At 43.2% G+C, this 20,082-nt stretch overlaps 1 protein-coding gene across 1 annotated transcript in view; it reads right to left on the minus strand.

Moving 5' to 3' along the window:
* Window positions 1-12,872: 12,872 nt before the first annotated feature.
* Window positions 12,873-20,082, minus strand: part of LOC149303863 (3 beta-hydroxysteroid dehydrogenase type 7-like) — a 68,926-nt gene continuing 61,716 nt past the window's right edge. Inside the window, exons 6-7 of the mRNA XM_089480978.1 lie at window positions 19,460-19,622; window positions 12,873-15,964 (exon numbers count right to left, since the gene is read on the minus strand). Of these exons, the coding sequence (XP_089337104.1) occupies window positions 15,540-15,964; window positions 19,460-19,622 (588 nt within the window). The 3' untranslated portion in view covers window positions 12,873-15,539. The remainder of the gene's footprint in view (window positions 15,965-19,459; window positions 19,623-20,082) is intronic.

Consider the following 20,082-nt stretch of genomic DNA (forward strand, 5'->3'; position numbering starts at 1 on the left):
ACAACTCCCAGGATTCCCCAAGCCTGAAGGGTCGTTGGCTATAGTGACTGAGGCAACTCTGGGAGGTATAATCTAAAAAAGTAATCCAAATATTGCAGCTCCTAGCAATAGCTTGTGCAGCTTGGTGACGTTTGCACAGTATGAGACAAAGAAAGTCATTACCACCTTTGGAGTGCCTTGTCTCCTGGCCCAAACATCGACATCTTCTCGCCATAGAGTTGCCAACTTTTTAATGTAACTCTCTGCCCCTCCACTTTAAACAACAGCTTGACCTGAATGAAACAGTCCTCCTCATCACTACACTAGTAAACGCAGCAGCCATGCAGCAACCAGTGGCACCACTAGCTAAACCTGCCATTAATGACAAAGGAGCAAGTGAGGCCATCCTCCCACCCCTATCCATTGGCTGCCTTTTCCCCCAAAGCAATTTTTTGTTTTGTTCTGAATCCAGGCAAGCCATGCGGAGGGCAAAGAATCCGGGTGCTGTGCTTCAGCATGTGACTCTTCTCCTGCTTGGGTCTACAGCCACGTAAATAAGCAAAGCCAAAGAAGCAAACCAGCACAAATAAAAATAGCAGGAGAAGCAGGTGCAGCAGCTGGCTCTAAGATATCCCCACCCCTCTCCAGAGAAGCCAGCAGTCCAGACAGTTATACAAGCTGTCAAATGGTAGGCCCGGCCCAGAACATTCTGATCTGTCAACTTATCCTGATCTGTAGCAGTCTCCTGCCTTAGATGCTCACAAGCACACAGGGCTCTGTCCATTCCCGTCTATCCTGACCTACTGCCCTGTGGCTTTAATAAATGTGGTTTAAAAATATTGTTCCTTCCTCTTTTCTTCCATGCAAACAGGGTTTTATTTTTAGGCTCTCCCAGCGCCTGGAAGCATAGCTTCTTTAATGCAGTGGTTTCAACTTCATATTGTCCTGCTGCCCTCTGGTGGTCATTGGGGATGGACTAAATCTGCAAGTAAATACAATCTGTTATTCTTTCTGTTGCTGCAAGTACAATCTCCCCACCCATGATGTGAGAAGCTTCTCACTTGTCATCTGTAATACAAAAAATGACAACAAAAACCACTAACTTCTCACTTAAAACTTCTCGCATAAAACCCATTGGACTTGAAGGCACACAGCAAGAGCTCCAGAATACAAAGCTTGCACCAAAGTATGGCCTTGTCAGGTTCCTAGCCCAGATCTACATCATTTCAGGCACTCATTGCTAGCTCCTGGGCCTGCTTCTTCTTGTTAACATAGTTTAACCTATCCACTCCAAGCACTCCAAGCATCCTTGAATGCAAGCAGGAAATAGAACAGTACATTTTATTTGCCTCTGCTCTCTCTCTGCTTTCTTTCTCTCCTTCTTTCTCTTGGGGGCTGTGTGGAGTGGGTCCAGAGGGAGTGCTCAAGCAACAGTGAGAAAAGCAAAGCAAGAACAGGGGCTCCTGAAGGCATCTGACCAAAGAGCTCCTCTCAAAATAGGGAGTCTCCATTGCCCATTCATATACAAACAGTTCATACAAGCAGGGCAATCAAACCTGACTCTTGACAGGCTTTGAACTTAAGACTCCCAGCGTTTGAACCCAAGTCTGCAGTTCTTGCTTTAGCCACAGTGGGATCTGCAGCTCTTCATGAATAATAATACTTCCACAAGTATGAGGACCAGAAATTGCAAAATGGTATTTTATATGCATACCATGGAAAGATAGGCCTGCAGTTTTCTGCAAAATGACCTATTAAAGGTACAAAAAGTGAATGAGATAGTTTTCTCCCCTCCCTATGGCCACTTGGCAGCCCTAATTGATTGCTCAGTCAAAACAATTTAATTCAGGGCAACATGTTTGCTAGACCCCTTTCTTCTCCATTGAGAAGCTGAATAAGCCTGGATAGAACCATACTATTTTCCTCCAAATCTTGAGTCCCACCCAAGGCAGATCTAAGGCCCTGAGCAATGGCAATCCACCCTGTTCCCTTGGGCAATGAAACATAGAAATTGAATGATCCATTACATTGACGATTGTCTTTTCTCACTGATGCTGACTTCATGCTCCCACCCATGTAGCCTGGCCAAGTTAACACCCTAGAAGCAACATCCTAAGTCATCTCAGTGCTTCCTGTTTATGGTTGCTACATGCCACAAATCATTTCTCACTCAACATCTGCATTTATTTCTAAGAAAAGAACTAGAAATAGAGGTCAGAGAAGTGGAAAAGAAAAGGTACAGAGCCAGCAATCCCCCAAATGTCCTGATTTGGCAGGGACACTTGGCAACTAATCCTCTGTTTTACTTTTTCAGCTGATTTTAAAACGTTCCAGTTCCTTCCTCCTCCTCCTCCTCCTCTCCTTCTATGTCCTCAGCTTGCAGGGGGAGAGGGGAGGGGAGGAAGGAGTCAGGCAAAAGCAAACTGCTGCAGACCCTCCTAGCTTGTATGTTCTTTAATATATATTTTTTTCATTTTGCTGATGGCCAACTCTGACATTGCTTGGCCACATGGCCCAGTTTTCATCTATGAAACGTTGAAGGGTATGAACCAGTCTCAGTGTCATCAAGCCTGGTGACATTGAACAAGGCACATCTCATCTTCAATTTTACTTATATAAAACCACGGATAGCCAGGCTGGTGCTGAGCTCTGTCAGATCTTCGCAAACTGTGCACAAATGGAGTCTACACAATGAGGAATTCAGCCTCCTGATAATCTCTTTTTAAGTTTCTGGTCCTTATTCATGTTAAAGAAATAGGTGAAATGTGGAAATTGACTTTCTGATAAACTCTCTTTAAAATGTTTCTAGTCCTCATGGTTATGGAAGATGCAAAGAAAACAATGTCCTAATTGGTCTGGACTTGTGACAACATCACTGTAGAATAAGGGTTCAAGTATAGTCCAGTGCACCAGGTGTGGTGAATCTATGTATTATCCTTATTTTTAAATACCTATTTGGAGTCAGGAATATATATATATATATATATATATATATATATATATATATAGATCATAATGTGGTAAAGTGAGGGGGGACCTTGCCCCGGAGTGTGGCTGTGCTTTGCTTCCTACCTTGCTAGCTCTGGCTCTGCATCCTGTTAGATGTTCATTTTGTACCCTCAGTTCTGTGGAATGGACAACTTAAGTTTCCACATATCTTCTAAGATGGAGATTCTAGCACACTCATTGGGCCTAAATATCCAAACAGGAAGAGACTTTTGGATGCAGTTAATTTTGTCTGTCCTTCTAATGCAATTCAGCGAAAATATCAAGAGGTACAATCTGGTAGCCATGAGAAGAGGCAGATAACCACAGAAAGCTCCTACCCAAAAGGATGATCCTCTTTGTAATACATTTAATTGTAAACACAGGGCCTCTGTGCTCATGAGGACTAGAAACTGGATTTTTCTGGTAACTGATAAAGGCATCAGATGCAGCAGGAACTTGTTTTTTTTCCATTACAAATTCCATAAAGGAGTCCAGATAATTCTCCATCTGTCCTGCTAGCTAATCATTCCAAAACATCAGGGCTCCTGCAGTTTCCTATGTGGGTGGAGAGCAGAAGACACTGAAAGACATATAGCACTGCCACCCCTAATGTTGGACAGCTTACGTTATTACAGTATTTGACATCCAGCCAGAGGTGACCTCCCATTTCAAGCTGACTATGCCTTATTGATGTCCTATGAGACATTTCCCTGCTTGCCTTCCCTGATAAAATGTACAGATGGCTTCCTTATCCAGATGTACAGCATCTCCTTTGCCCTTTGGTTTTGTGTGTGTGTGTCTGTACTTTAAAGCAGGTTGGAGGAAGAGAGAGAGTCTGGAACCAATGTACTGGTGCTATACTGGAACCTAGCTGAACTGTGACAACTCAGTGCCACTAGGGGCCACTGTTTGTTCAGGCCACAAAGTTGGTACATTTCTAGAGCCTCTTGTTTTCCAAACTGCTCCAGGGGAGTTTGATGGTCCCTCTAAAATCTAAGGGCTCATTCCTACTTACATTTAAACCGGTTTGTGACTCACCTTTACTCCATGTTGGTAAATCGATTCCCAAAGGTCCATTGTTCCCACTGTGAAAGCAGATTGTTTCATTATCTCCTTGTAATCACTTCTTTTTTGTCATCCCCTTTGCGCCACTTCAAAATGCATGTCAATCATCTGTGCATCATTAGTGATCAAAGTGGCAACCCAGCTTGGGATCTATATTTAAAAAAATAAAATTGATAGATGATTCATTTCATTGGTTTTGCAACTACTTACCTCACTATGACCTGCTGTTGGATTGCCTGGATAATTGCAAGTAGTTGCAAAACCATTGAATTGAATCTTCTATCAATTTTTTTTTAAATCATGCACCCATAGGTCACACCACAAGTACTAAGGCAGAGCTGAGAGGGGGGAATGGTAGATCTATCAGAAACTGAGGAGGGATGGTAAACACCCCTCTGCATTAGTCCCTCCCCTCCAGAATGATGTGATTTAGGTCCGTCATTCTCACTTGTTGAACACATTTCAGAATCTATTCTTTTCAAAAGAACCGCCAAAGAACTAGTGTCAGGAAAGAATGGGGTTTTTGCATTTGCCTCGCTTCATCATGATTCAAACTTATCACAGTAGGATCAGGACCAGTTTTAAATGGGAATGACGGTCATATAACCCGATCAGCAATTCGATTTAAATCATAGTGGGAATGCAACCCAAATCTTATCACAGGATCCTTGATATCAGAAGAACAATCAGGACACACAAGATCCCAAAAAGAGAGCTTGTTCCCTGGAAACTTTCCTCCATGAACTATTTTAAAGCCCAGGAGGCAGTGTCAGGTACAATTTAGACCATGTAGTTGATGCAGGGCAGCTGCAAGGTCCAGCAAGTCTAGCCACTAGCTTGTTTCACAGGAATGTGGATCCTAGGTCTTTAACTATACTTGTCTGCAATGCATTGGGAGGTTTCAGAGTCAAGTATTTCTTGGTAGATGGATCATAGCAAAGGCAATATCTGAGAGCAGACTGTATCAGGCCCTCCAACTGTCCCTATTTGGCAGGGACAATCCTGATTAATCCATTTTTTCCAGCTGTTTTTAAAATGTCCCAGTTTCTCTTTCTTCCTCCCCCCCCCCCCATTCCTACTCAGCTTACTTCCATTACTGTAAGCTGTGTTCAAGGTGCAAAAGCAGTTATCTCAGTGGAGAGAAGAGAAGGAAAGGTGCAGAATGTTGACCTTCACAGTTGGCTGAGGCAAAAGCAAGCCACTGCATCCCCTCCAAGCTCATCCGTTCTTCCTCATTAATAACTTTTGCTATCTTGACCATGTTCTGATGTTGCTTGGCTATATGTGTCCTGATTTTCAGATGTGAAATATCGGAAGTTATGCTGTTCCAGGACTAGTATTTTAGGGGAAAGAATATTGAGTCAGAAAAATTAACAACGGGATTTATGGTATAGGCTAGGCTGCAGGTTAGGCTAAAGCTATAGCTGACATTGGTGGTTATTAGACAATGTTTGCCCTCCTCCAGTCTGCTGGTACTTATCCTGTTCTCCAGGAATTCCCACAGATTATTGCCAATGGCTCCAATATTACATTAGCCAGTTCTTTTAATACCCTTGAATGTAGTTCATCTGGTCCTGGAGACTTATATTCATTTAGATTAACCAGGTATTCCTGTATTATCTCTTTGCTTATTATGTGCTGAAATTCCCCTGTTCTGTCCTCTGCTCCATTATCCTCAGGTTGAACACCCTTTTCCTTTTCTGAGAAGACTGAGGCAAAGAAGATGTTGAGTAATTCTGCCTTTTCTCTGTCCCCTGTTAGCATTTTGCCATCTTCTCCATGCAGTGGCCCTACCATTTCCTTCTTCCTTTTACTGCGGATGTATCTAAAAAGCCCTTTTTATTGTTCTTAACCTCTCTAACAAGCCTGAGTTCATTCTGCACTTTAGCTTTTCTGACTTTATCCCTACACATGCCTGCTATTTCTTTGAATTCCTTTTTTTGTGATTTCCCCCTTTTTCCATTTCTTATACATGTTCCATTTAAAACGTAGCTCAGTTGAAAGTTCCTTAGTCATCCATCCTGGTTTCTTGAGACACCTCCCACTTTTCTTTCTCACTGGAACTGTTTGAAATTGTGCCTTCAGTATCTTCCTTTTGAGAAACTCCCATCCGTCCTGAACTACCTTATCTTTTAGTATTTCTGCCCATGGGATCACCCTCAATACTTCTCTATGTTTACTGAAATCTGCTTTCCTAAAGTCTAGAATGTGTGTCTGACTCTGCCTGGCTTCTCCTTTCCACTGTATTACAAACTCCAGGAGAACATGGTCACTTCCACCTAAGGATCCCACCACTTGCACTTCACTAACCAAGTCATCCTTGTTGGTTAGGATCAGATCTAAAATAGCTGACCCCCTTGTTGCCTCTTCCACTTTTTGGACAATGAAATTGTCTTCGAGGCAAGTGAGGAATTTGCTAGACCTTGAGGATTTTGCTGAGTCTGAATTCCAGCAAATATCAGGAAAGTTGAAGTCACCCATCACTACTACATCTCTCCTTTCTGAGTTTGTAGTCATCTGTTCTAAAATGGCGTCATCCAGTTCCTCCATCTGATTTGGGGGTCTGTAGTAGACTCCCACCATAACATCCTTGTTGTTTCCTTCCCCTTTAATTTTTATTCAGATGCTCTCCACCTGGCTTTCATGATTGATGTCCTGGATCTCTTCACTGGGGTAAATATCCCTGATATATAGTGCTGTTCCTCCTCCTTTCCTGTTTGGCCTATTTCTCTTAAAAAGGTTATACCCCTCTATTCCCACATTCCAGTTATGAGACTCATCCTACCAGGCTTCAGTGATGCCTATTATATCATATTTGCTTTGTTGTACTAGGAGTTCGAGTTCATCTTGCTTATTTCCCATGCTCTGTGCATTAGTGTAGAGACATCGCAAACCATGAGTTTCCTTTACTTGCTGCCTGTTTAAAGCCCTCCTGATCAAATTCTTGAGAGTGTTGGCAAAGACATTTCTTCCAACTGGTGTGAGTTGCAACCCATCTGTTACCAGAAGTCCCTCCTCATGGAACCACAGCCCATGATCGAAGAATCCAAATCCTTCTCGGCGGCACCATCTGCGAAGCCAGTTGTTCACATCTGCTATTTTCCTCTCCCTTCCTGGACCATGCCCTTCAACTGGCAGAAGAGACGAGATGACAACCTGTGCATCCATTCCTTTCAGCTTCCTACAAGCGTCTCGTAATCTCTTCTGATGTTCTGAAGGCTGTGTCTTGCAGTATCATTGGTTCCCACATGGACCAAAAGGAAGGGGTATTGGTCAGTAGGCTTGACCAGTCTTGTCAGCCTCTCTGTCACATCACAGATCTTTGCCCCAGGGAGACAACACACCACTCGAGACATCTTTGTCAGGCCTACAAATCACTGCTTCTGTACCCCTCAGCAAGGAGTCCCCCACTACAACCACACACCTCCTCCGAGGTTTAGCAGCGACTGTTCCCTTGGGTGGGACTCTCAGGCTCCCCTGCTCTGTCCCTGAAATCTGTCCATGCTGCTCTTCCTCGTCCTCCTTGATAAGGGAAAGAGCTTCGAATTGATTCTCTAGCTGCAAGCTCCCAGAACAATCCCTTGTTGGCCTAGTTCTCTGTGTCACATTTATCCAGCTGTCTGCCTCCTGCGTATGTGAAGTGACCTCCTCTGCCCCAGCAATTTCCTCTGTGTGATACTCGTCCAAGATCATTAGTTCCGTTCTGTCCAGGAAATCCTCTTGCTCCCTAATATGCTGAAGTGTAGCTACTCAGGACTCCAGCTGCTGTACTTTCTCCTCCAAGAGTGCTACCAACTTGCACTTGGTGCATGTGAAGTTCTCCACTTCTGTAGACAAACATCCCACAAGTGTTGCAGGTGACTGCAGCAGATCCCTCGTTGTCCATACTGCAACGTCTTTAGTAATGACTGAAACAGGACTGTGGGTTTGCTCCTCAAAAAATCCTCTGGTAAACACCAATGTTAAGGCCCCTGATGACCTGGCCTTTTCACCAGTCTCTGGCAGTGAGCTCAGTCTACTGGGGATATAACTTTAGATGAATGTCCCGGCTGCTAGCTTGTACTTAAAGGCAAGGTTCTGAGTCAAGGTTTGCTTCTCACCTGCTGCCTCTGCTGTAGATTTCTTTGGATCAAAAAAGAAAAAAACCCTCAGCAACAAGCACACTCTCCCAGAGTTTAAAAAAAATTCAAACACTCACCACTCAAAATGGCTGCCCAGTTCCTTCTCTCCTTCTCCTCTTTGTGGTTTTCATCTGTGAAATGTCAGAGAGCATGATCTCTTGGGGATCAAACTACCCCTTGGATGGTTTATATTTACCTCAGAAGGTGTAGGTTCCTTAGTGTCAGAGTGCGGGACCAGAATCCTGGACAATCAACCAGTCAGCTTAATTGATAAATCAACAGTACTTTATTGATGGTTCCAGAATCAGAATTCCACATCACTCAGCTTCATAGCTGAGACTGACCCCTCCCAACCAACCCAATGCATAAATCCCCCTTAGCAAACTACTCCTCCCTTCAGCAAAAGCCCTCGCTAGCAATACCCCTCCCATTCCTCCCTGGTTCCCATCCACCACAACTCCCCCCTCCGTAGCTCATCTCCCCAACCTAGAGACTGCATTCCAAACCTCTGAGAACCAGGCCTTCATCAAGGCCACCCGATAAGCACCACCTGGAGCTAACAGTTACAACCCAGCTTTCCCTCTACAAGCCCAGCTAAGCCTACCCTAGCCCCCATTATCCACAACCACTATATATCTGGTAGAATACACCAGGATTCTAACACTTAGGCTTTTGGTACTCAATATTTGACCCTCCAGAGGTTTGGGATTTCAGCTCTCAGAATCCCTAACTGGTCAACATGGCTGGTCCTCCAAAACATAAAGATGACCAAAGGTGGAGAACCGCTTTCTTAGGCAATGAATGGAGGAGGAGAGAGAAAACGGCTGTTGAATACCCTCCCCTTTAGAAACCAATTTGATTCCAACCACTAGTTTCATTCTAGTAAAAATCTGGCTGTTTACTAAAGGCTCTCAGGCCAAATTGACCAAATATATACAGCACATGCTTTTCTGCAAGCTTGTTTTTGCTTTTCTTTTGCTGTTCCAGAGGCTAGGTCACAAACCAAAGGATTCAAATTGCAAAAAAGAGATACCATCTAAACATTAGGAAGGTGCTTTTTTTTATGAAAAGAGCTGTTTGTCAGTGGAATAGACTGCGTCAGAAAGTAGTGGAGGGTTTTAAACAGAGGTTGGGCAGCCATCTCTCAGGATTACTTTAGCTGTGGATTCCTGCATGACTGATGGTTGAACTAGATTGCCCTTGCAGCTCCTTCCAGCACTATGATTCTATGGTTTTAAACCGTCTTGAACTGTTTAAGCTAGTTTTAAACTATCTTCCTTTAACCTGTCAAAATGTTTAATTTGTTCTCAGTCTGTTTAAATTATTTTTTACTATTTTAAACTGGTCAGATTTATGTCATTGTATGTTTTATATGCTGCCCAGAGGGCCTAAATACCCTAAAGGCACCAGATCCCATCTGATCTTGGAAGTTAAGCAGGGTCAGTCCTTGGACAAGAGATCACCAACAAATAGCTTGGATGAGAGATCATCAACAAATAGTTTGGCAATGGGAGATCACCAACAGATTGCTTGAAATGTGGGCTATATTTCAGAAGCAGGAACTGGCAAGCCCACCTCTGAGTATTCCTTTAAGAAAACTGTGAAATTAATGGGGTCACCATAGGTCCACAGGCAAGTTGAAGTCACATATACACACAATATAGACATGTCCTCAATTATTAAAGGAATGCTAGGCCCCAGGGGGACTCAAGCCAACCTGTGACTAAATTCCCGAAGGAGCTGTTTCATGCTGTTTCACCTTTATTACCCTTGAGCAGGAATCTGTACTGTCTAATGGATTGGCTTGACCCAGATTCAGACAAAAATCCTTTCCCTAGACCCATCTTTCCACTACGCTTTACAATGTTTTTATTCTGGGAATTATCAGAATATCAGAGCGTGGGGTGTGGCAGATTGTGTGCCAGCCAAACTCCTTCTAAACCTCAGGCAAGCAAGGATGCCAAATTCCACATTGTTTGCTGTCATCTGTAATTTTGATTTTGAAATGCTCTCATCTATCACCCCGCCTCACCCCATCCCATAGAAGCAAAGGGAGGGAGAAGTCACATCCCAGTCACTGGGAGCCATGATGTAGTCAAATGTCAAAATACTGTTTTGTTTTAAAGCAACTAGGGATGGTGCCAAATAGCTTGTGTGTGACCGAGAGAAAGGAACTTGGATTCCTAAGAGTTTGTCACAGAGATGTAAAATTTCTATGTAAGGCAGAAAGGCAAAGAAGTCCTAATGTTCCAAAAACATTACCAGTAAAGATTGTAATCTTATTTCTACTAGCCAACTGCAAGTCAGACCCAAGTATATGTGATAACCTGAGAGACTAACATACCGGCCAACATTTCACCAGGGAAAACTGGGACACATGTGGCCAAGCAATAGCAAAGTGTGGTCAAGATGGTAAAGGCTATTAACAAGAAAGAACACATGCACTAGGAGAGACTGAAGCAGTTTGCATTTGCCTGAGTCTGCAGGGAATGGCAAGACTCCATCCCCTCCTGTCCCTTCTCCTGGTTGAGTTAAATGAGTGTAAATCACTTTTGCACTTGGAATTTAGTTTGCAGCAATTGAAGCAACTGAAAGTGAAGGGGTAAAGTGGGAGGAGGACAGAGAAACTGGGACATTTCAAAAGGAGCTGGAAAAGTGGGATGACAGATGATCAATCTGGACTTTTATTGTCAAACTGAGACAGTTGGGGGGCATGAATTAAACACGTTCTTCTTTCAGAAGGGACTGTGGCTTCATACTGGGTAGATACACAGTTTTCAGACGGGAATGCTTTGCAACTTCAAATGGAAAAGTCAAACTGCCTTGAAACTGACTTGATGGTACATAACAACAGAAACAAACATTTTACTCAGTCCATTCTAGTGGATGAACTGGAGCCCGGAAAGGTGATGGCTGGATGGGAGAATTCTAGTCCTCCCCAGAGCAACTTTTCCAAGCTCTGATATGAACTTTCCAATGAGTTCACTAAAGCTCAGTGATATGCCATGTGACTATGTTTCTATTTGGATCTTAAACGCCTCCACCATTTGTAATATTTTCTTCTGCTTCCCCTGGACTGTACTCTTCAGGCCTTCCCCTCGTGTTCCTGCTCATAGCCACTTCCAAAGGAAATCTGTGGTTAAGTTGTACGCTAGTATATTTGTCTCACCACATTGGCAGGCGTTCATTCTCTTGCAGTCTCACAACTGCTGACAAAGGCTTTTAAAACCAGTTTTTCACTGTGTGCACAAAGGGCACTGGTTAGGCATTCAGCCCTTTAAAGCCAGCTTTGAACTCACATGGCTCTCCAGTTCATACCAGGTTGCACATATCTTAACCGTTATAGTCAGTGGCAAAGAATGCTGTGAATCACAGTACAACAGCATCTGGAGGGCCACATGATTCCTACCAGTACTTTAAAGCCCGACCCTTGCTAACCGGACCCATCTTCCATCTTTCGTGGAGATATAAGCCTTCAGATCAATGAGCTTCGTAATCAATAAAGCCCACATTCCTTTAGCCATGGGGAACTTGGTCCAATTGTCTTGAGCAGCTAGGATTTCACAGGCTTTGCCCATGTGTGTGCGCCTGCGTGCGCACGCATGCACAGTGTGAGTACCTTCAGGTTGTCTGTTGACCTATGGCGACCCCACAAATTTCATAGGGTTTTTAAGGCAAGGAACACTCAGAAGTGGCTTTGTCATTTCCTTCCTCTGAAATGTAGCCTAGAACACCTGGTGTTGATTGGTGGTCTCCCATCCAAGTACTAACCAAGTGCTGACCTTGCTTAGCTTCCAAGATCAGACAAGATCTAGTGCCTTTAGGGTGTGTATGCCCTCCACATACTCATACTCCCAGCATTTCATTGATGAAAACAGGGATACACGTGGCCAAGCAACATCAGAGTGTGATCAAGATGGCAAAAGTAATTGATGAGGAAGAAAGGACAAGCTAGGGGAGGCTGCAGCAGTTTGCTTTGCCTGACCCTCCTGGGAAGGGCAAGAATCCATCTCCTCTCCCCTCTGCTGAGTTAATGGAACACAAACTAATTTTGTACTTTGAACTCATTTTGCTGCAATTGAAGTAAGCTGAGAATAAGTGGAGAAAGAAGAAGACAGTGATTGTCTCACATTCAGCAGGTCTTTGGTAGCAAAAAAACCACCCATACCCACATTTGATGTGAATTTACTCACAAGCAACTTCTCCAACATCAGTTAATCTTACCTGTCAAGTCTTCATCTTCATTGAATCTTACCTGAACTGTGACAAAATGTCTCTCCTGGAAGACTTTCAAAATTATACACAGACCACCTCTATGTGTAATATCACAGCTAGTAGGCAGGCAGACTCTTGACTCCGTTTAGAGCATTGTTAAGAAGATAGAACAGAGGCAAACAACTGGAGGCCCCCCAAGAATTGTTGGACCATAACTCCCATTAACCATGCCAATTGGCCAGGCTGACTAGGAATAATGGACATTCCAGTCCAATGACAATGGAAAGTCAACAGGTGTCCCATTCCTGGGATAGCAGGAAAGAGCTTTTACAGAGATACAGTATATGTAATGAAAGTCTTCACATTGGATGAGTTGCTTGCTTTTTTGCATGCCTCCAAACTGTCCGTGTTGCACTCTCTGGACAGCGTTGCTGTATTAACCTGCTGCATATCTGTCACCTTACCCTGCCACAGCATAGAAGGAAAGGAGACAGCTATTGATGCTGCAGTCAATATACATTTATTTGCATAAAATACATTTTGAACTGTCAATACATTCTGTGTTAGTATAAGAAATTCAAGAATACCAGCAGCCCATCTCGGGAAAGATTCTGCGGCTCCTAGTGGCCAAGAGGAGACCTTTCAGAAGCCTACCAGCAGGTTATGATATCCACAGCCCTCCTCAGGTCATCGTCAGCAACTGAATTCAAGCCGCATTCTGCTTTTAAACTTGATTCCATCCATGTGAAGCTGAAGAAAGATCCTTTTTGGACCACAACCCCTGTATCCCACTGACCATGTTGGCTGCAGCACTCTGGGAGCTGTGATCCACAGAAATAATATTTCCAAGATCTGTAGTTATCATGTCTACTAGATGCTGATAGTCCCTCTTCAAATGCTATCGAAGTCAGGGGCATCCCAAAATCTCCTGACAGCTAAGTCTCTCCATGTTTAGGTAAACCATGGACTATTTATTTAACTGGACTATTTACTTAACTGGAATAACATCCCACATGGCTCTCAAATATGGGACAGAAAATGTTATTATAAGGAGAGGAAAAACCATCTCTCCCATCACTTTCTCCACTATGTGCTAATTTTTATATACCTTTTATCCTATCATCCACTCCATTTAATCACCTTCCCCCCTCAAACTAAAACAACTCAAACACTTTAGTTTTTCCTCTTACTCTTGTTGTTTTATGTATTCAAGTCAACTGTTGACTTATGGTGACCTTGTTGTAGGGTTTTATTGGTGAGATTTATCCAGAGGTTTGTCATTGCTTTCTTCTGAGGCTAAGAGAGTGTGACCTGCCCAATATCACCATGGGGTTTCCACAGCTAAGCATAGATTCAAACCCTGGCCTTCTGGATTCCTAGTCCAACACACAAAACATCACACCATGCTGGCTTCCCATTCTAGATCCCAGCCTCCAACTTGTTACACTGCCCTTTCCTGCATCTTTGATGGCTGCACAACTTACATAGGATGGACACCTTGTGACACTTTAGATTATGCTGGACGTCAGCTCCCAGTGTTCTTCACCATGGACTATGCTGGCTAGGGTTGATGGGAGCTGCACTCTCACAGCATCTGGAGAGCCATGTCAACATCAGTAGCCTGAAAAAACACTACTCACGCTCTGGCGAGGGTTTCCATGTCACCTTTGTCAACCTGATGTTTCAGCAGAGTTTAGAAAAAGTTACTTTGGGATTATATGTTCTCAAATCTCTCAGCCAGCATGGCAACCGAGTGATTCTGAGAATGGCAGCCCTTCCAAAAAAACAGTTTTTACAAGCTCTGTGTTGTAGGAATAGGGGTAAGTCTCTAAGACACTGAGCACATATTCACCTTTTAATGATGGCTTACAGTTCTTATGATCCTACACCTTTAGCTGTGCTGGCTGTGGCTGATGGGTGCCAAAGTCTCATAACATCTCATATGTTCCTTAGCCATATTCTAAGGTAAAAAGAGTAAAACTGCATGATGAAGGTCTAGAATGAAGGAAGCTATTAGCTGTACCCCATATTTAGTAGATTCCACCCACGAGCATACAACCAAATGTCACCAAGTGCTCCCACCAATCTTCATGCAGATGTGCCCTATTCAGGCTCCATCCCTTAGTTCCCAGGCTCCACCCAGGAGTTGTGGCACCATTGTTCATTGTTAAAAAAAATCAATAACTTTGACATGCTAGAGAATTTTCCAGTCACTTTCCCATTGCACAAATCCCACACACACACATAACTTCATATGCACCCACCCCCACAAGCATATCTACATGTACATACACAAAACGGACAAAAAGTTATATTATGGCATCCAAAACATGTTGCAGTGCCGACATTTTGTAATGCTAAGGAAATTTCATTTTGTCCATTCAGATGACTAGTCCTTGGCTAAAAGAAATGAACCGGGATCCTTATTGCACTAGAATCAGCAACGTAGTAGTGTTCGAGGTAGGAAGAAAAACTGGAACTGGAGAGCGGTGATGTGGGAATGGATTGACAACCCTTCAGAAGTGCTTGTGCTGCAACAGGAAAGGAATGATATTGTATAGGATTGCAAGCAAAATCAAGATTACCAAGGTGGCATAATGTAAAAACAGTATGACAAAAGCGAGATGTGGAAGAAGATGGTTCCCATCCAAAAGAGATCTGGAATGTGTGGCATTGCCAAAATCAAAATCGGGATCTGGAAGTTATTCTAGAAACAGATGGGAATGTTTGCTGAAAATGCGCACACTGGAGAAACCAAACTTGAAAAGACGCACTGCTGTCCAATATGTTCCAGAAGATATTTAGCTAGTGGTAGAATTTTCATATGGAAAACTTTATGAATGATACCCAACAATCCCCAGATCCACCACTGCCTCCTCTTCGTTTCTTCTTTATGAGTTACCTCTGTTGTGTCTGTTGGTAAAGTCTGCTTCTTTGAATTCTGTGCATCACTCAGTAAATTTTATATGCTTGATGAAGGTACAATGTAAGTGCACTGTAAGATAAATAACAGCATAATCTAGAGCCAGTGTCAACCAGGATTATGTGGCACAGAGTCTCTGTTTTGCAAGGAAAATGTCCTGAGGCACTCTAGTGGCAGCAGAAGCCAGCGTTGGTTTTCCTTTGGGTCCTCTCTCTGCTCTGCATTTCCTGTCCTCTTCCAGTTGGTGTCTATTTCTCAGCATGATTCTGGGTGTCAATCTCCTGAAGCCACTTGACGGTGCGGTTCCGGCTCTCCTCCCAAGTGTAACGGGGCTGATAGCCAAAGTGTCTCAGGGCCTTGTCGGTCTCAACTGTGAAGGTGGTGCTGGCGATGGCCAGGGTATAGGGATTGAGGATGGGGGCATACGTGAAGAAGGGTTTCAGCAGCCATTGCAGGAAGACATTGAGCAGAGCAATGAACTGGAGGAGGAAGTAAGGCACCAGGGGCCGGGAACCCAGGAGACGGAAGCCACAGGGCCCCAGAATCTCCATGTTGAAGTCCTCATAGCTCTTGTAAGGAGAGGAGTCGTAGCAGAAATACACCTGGCCCCCAATAGATGCTGGGGACTCCTGCATCTTCTGGGCCACGAGGAGATGCATCCATGCCACATTGCCTGCAGTGGATGGTACAGAACCAACACCTGAATGTTAGAATTAAGAGCCGAGAGCCTATATTACAGTATTACAGTCTATGCTTTGTAATTTTACAAATCCATTAACCACACTGCAGGTACACAATGAAACCCTGCTGGTGAATTGCAAAGATGTGCATCAGGGCATTGGCAAGAGTGCTCCAATGCCCATCAGGCACTACTGATGTGCATCACATGCTTTAAATATTGTGCTCCAGCTTTTTCAATCAGTGTCCAGATGTGCACTAGAAAGTGTCATGATGCACATTGGTATCCTTTGCACATAGGGCTGTGGTACGTCAGACACTCCAGCATTACTCAAAGGATGTCCATACAGATACAGTTGCCAGATGAATATGGACATTGTCAAATCCATTTATAAAGATGCAAGTTTCAAGCAGAATGCTAGCCAAGATCACTATATACACTTTCACAATACACAATTACAGTGCTTTGATCCCCCCCTCCTTACTTGCCATGCCTTTTTCCTACAGAATCCTGGGATGTATAATTTTGTGAAGAACTGAGATTTCTCTACCAGGGAGCTCTGGCACCTCACTAAACTACAAGTCCAAGGATTGTACAGGAGGCTATCATGCCATTGGTATCAAGTGCTATAATTGTGCAGTGCAAAAGACTCCATTAATGCTTACCAGAAAAATGTGTGTGGAGGGCAAAGTCTTTCATTTAAAATTAAACACAGAATATGAAAGCAAACATTGTCAAGCTGTTTACTCAAACATGAAAGAGAGTACTTTGAACTGACTGAGTGTATCTGTATGTGTCTAGACCATGCCCATATATTGTAATGTGTGTTAAATTATGAATTACTTAAAGATGTTGCTCAGTCTTTCTATCTTTCTTTTAAGGAATAGGTAAGTTATAAACAGAATAGAAATCATATTTTCTCTCATACAAAAAAGAGGGGGAGAGATAGAAAAACTTCTAGTTCTGAGAACTAGCCAACCAATTTTTTTTTAAAAAACAAACAAACAGTTGGGAAGCTATTTGAGTTTATGTAAATCCTGACCATTTTTGTTTATTAGTTTTGGAATAACAGTTTAAAGGACAGGCTGTAAAACAGAAGCTCTGGTTTTATTGCTTCACCTCCATCATGGGTCAAGCAATGAGGTCTCCCAAGGGTGCTTACTCTTGGATTATAGGTAACAGAAACAGGTCTACCATGTTAACAGGAATTCTGTGATTTATAGTCCAAAAAATCCAAAGTACACATAGTGGTGATACTGCTACCCCAAAGTCTAGCCCTTTACACCCCTCCTCTGTGCCAATATCAAGTTGATATCAAAAAGGGATGTTTAGAGTACATAGCCATGGAGGCACCCCAGGTGCGAGAAATTGCCTTGCCATATAAGCAGATCCAGTAAGGTCAGTATGGGGAACTCAAGAACACATAGGCATGTATATCTATGGAAAGACAACCCAACAATATGAAGAGAAATAGAAAGAAGTATCAAAATTATGGAGAAAGGATAAGAAGGGCTAACGTAACTAAAATAAAATTTGAATAAATATTTATATATGTATAAAGTATAGCGAAAAATAAAGGAAACAAATACGAAGTTTCTGTGCTCTATCGTAGACAAGAGATTAAGAAAACAAAGAAGATATAGAATAGAATTTAAAAATAAGTTTAAGAAAGAAGGTAAGATGTTGTATAGATAGTAAAAATATTTATTGATTGTTTTTATGTTGTATTAAAATCGCAATAATAAAAATGAGAGCACATAGATTGATCAAGATCGGAATCTGCATAATCCCTGAACTGATAGGAGTGAAGGTGGGCAATAGACCTTGTGTTTACATGTGAACAGAAATCCAAGTACACTCCATCTGGGAGCAATAGTCCTTTGTCCAAGGACATCTGCACTGACTGTCCAGCCATTCTCAAATTCCTTGCTCATTGTTCCCTCCTGAAAATCCTTTCATGTCCGAAAGCCTGTCCCAGGATAAGTTTTGATCCATAAATATGCCTACCCAAGAACCCCAATTCAGTCTCATTTGAGGCCAGACAGTCACTCTGCCTGGATCTCACCCGACTCCTCAGCATAAACTGGCTACACCACAATCCTAGGGCAGCTGCTGAGCCATTTCCCACCTTGCAGTGTCCCCCCGATTGGAGTGACGCATCTGGAATTGGTACAGTATTACCTTCTGTAACCATCTAAGTTGCTATCTGCTACCATCTTTTATACTGTTAGTTCTTGAATGTTTACCTTAGTGAGTGTCTTGTGTGAATGGTGATTTCCTTTGATTATAAATAAAATTACATTTGGACTTCCACTCTGGAGTTCTGTTTCTTGGAACCATTATACACAGGCTTGCTTTCTGCTTTAGTTGCCCAAGCCCTCTTGGTTGCTTTAATTTGAGCTAATACAATTCCCTATTTGAATATTAATTTCAATTTGTTGGTGCACTTTCAGGACCCTTTCATTTTGGGTAACAATATTTTTATTAGGCCGACCAAAAGACACAAGATGTATTTGGCTTGGTTTTGAAGCCCACTGAGTTCTTCATCAAGCAAAGATGGGGAGGAAAGCTATGGTGTTTGAATCAAAGGAGATTATCACACACTGGTAGGATAGGGACAGGATAGCTCCCTTGTCCTTATCCCATCATTAAACCGGCCATGACTGCAATAGTGTGAAAGGCTTTCAAATCGTAGCGCCGAGTCCATCATTAACCCATCCTTAAAGTGCCACTGCAATAACGTGAACTTCCGTTAATGCAAAATGCCGGCCAATGACAAGTTAATGACAGGATCAGCACGACATCTTCTGAAAGTCTGTTGCACGATCACAATCAATTGCACTTTTTAGACGGGTTAATGACAGGATCTGCGTGATGTCATCTGAAAGTCCTTCCTGCAATTGTATGGGAAAGACAGAATAGGAACGGGACAAGGATGGGATACCCCCATGTGGTAATCCCCATAGTTGTGCGCCTTGCTTAAGGTGGTCTTGAGGGAGGGTCAGTGTCTAAGATACCCCCCTCATGGCCGTGAGGTTAAAAGCCACGTCATAGACAGAGTCCAGTAAGGGCCCTTTCCCATATGACCCAATTATAGGACTATGATTCCACTTTAACAGTCACAGCAACATCCTACACAATGGTGGGATTTGGAGTTTAGGTAGTGGGGGGATTTAGAATTCTCAGCCAGAGTTCTGGTGCCTCATCAAACTACAAACCCCAGGATTCCATAGGATTCAGCCATGGCAATTAAAGTGTAATCATGGCACTATAATTGGGGCATGTGAAAGGGTCCCTGGTCTCTTAGGAAGGTTCTGCACTGTCAAGATCCGAAAATAAATGTAGGCATTATAACCAGTATAGTCTATCAGTAGGAGCCAAATTAAGATGTATAACCAAAAAACCCAACAACCCTATTTTGCTTAGCTCTGGTTCAGAATGAGATAGAGGACAGAGTTCAGAAACAGTCCAAGAAGAAGCGTAACTCACCCACATATACCCTGCCATGCTCAGTGGAGGCTGGGATGGCTCGGAACATGCACCTTCTTGTGAACCACCCTTGCTCATAAAACTCCTTCATCAGTGGATGGTTCTCCCCATAGATGCCAGTTGGGCGAAGAGCACAGGTGACCAGGTGCTTCCCACCTTGCATCTGGCACAGAAGAGGCAGAGAGAGGCATGCTAGCAATCTCTGTGGGCACATACACACCTTACATTGCAGCTCTGTTCTTACCTGCAAAAGTGTCAAATTACTGAACAATGGGATACAGAGGCTAAGGCTGCATCTTCCACCTTGATGCTCTCTAGATGCGTTGGACATGACCCAACTAGCCACCAGGGTGAAAATACAGAGGCATCTGAGAAGGCTTCCTCAACCTTTGTTGTTGGCTTCAAGTCGCTTCCGACTTATGGCGACCCTAAGGCAAACTATTATGAGGTTTTTCTTGGCAAGATTTGTTCAGAGGAAGTCTTCCACTGCCTTCCTCTGAGGCTGAGAGCATGTGACTTGCCCAAGGTCACTCAGTGGGTTTCATGGCCGAGCTGAGATTTGAAACCTGGTCCCCAGCGTCACAGTCCAAAACTCAAACCACTATGTCATGCTATTCAACCAC

This window comes from Sceloporus occidentalis, unplaced genomic scaffold (genome assembly GCF_023333645.1).
Source record: "Sceloporus occidentalis isolate IW3139 unplaced genomic scaffold, rSceOcc1.0.p SCAF_14, whole genome shotgun sequence".
In the NCBI taxonomy this organism is placed as follows: domain Eukaryota; kingdom Metazoa; phylum Chordata; class Lepidosauria; order Squamata; family Phrynosomatidae; genus Sceloporus; species Sceloporus occidentalis.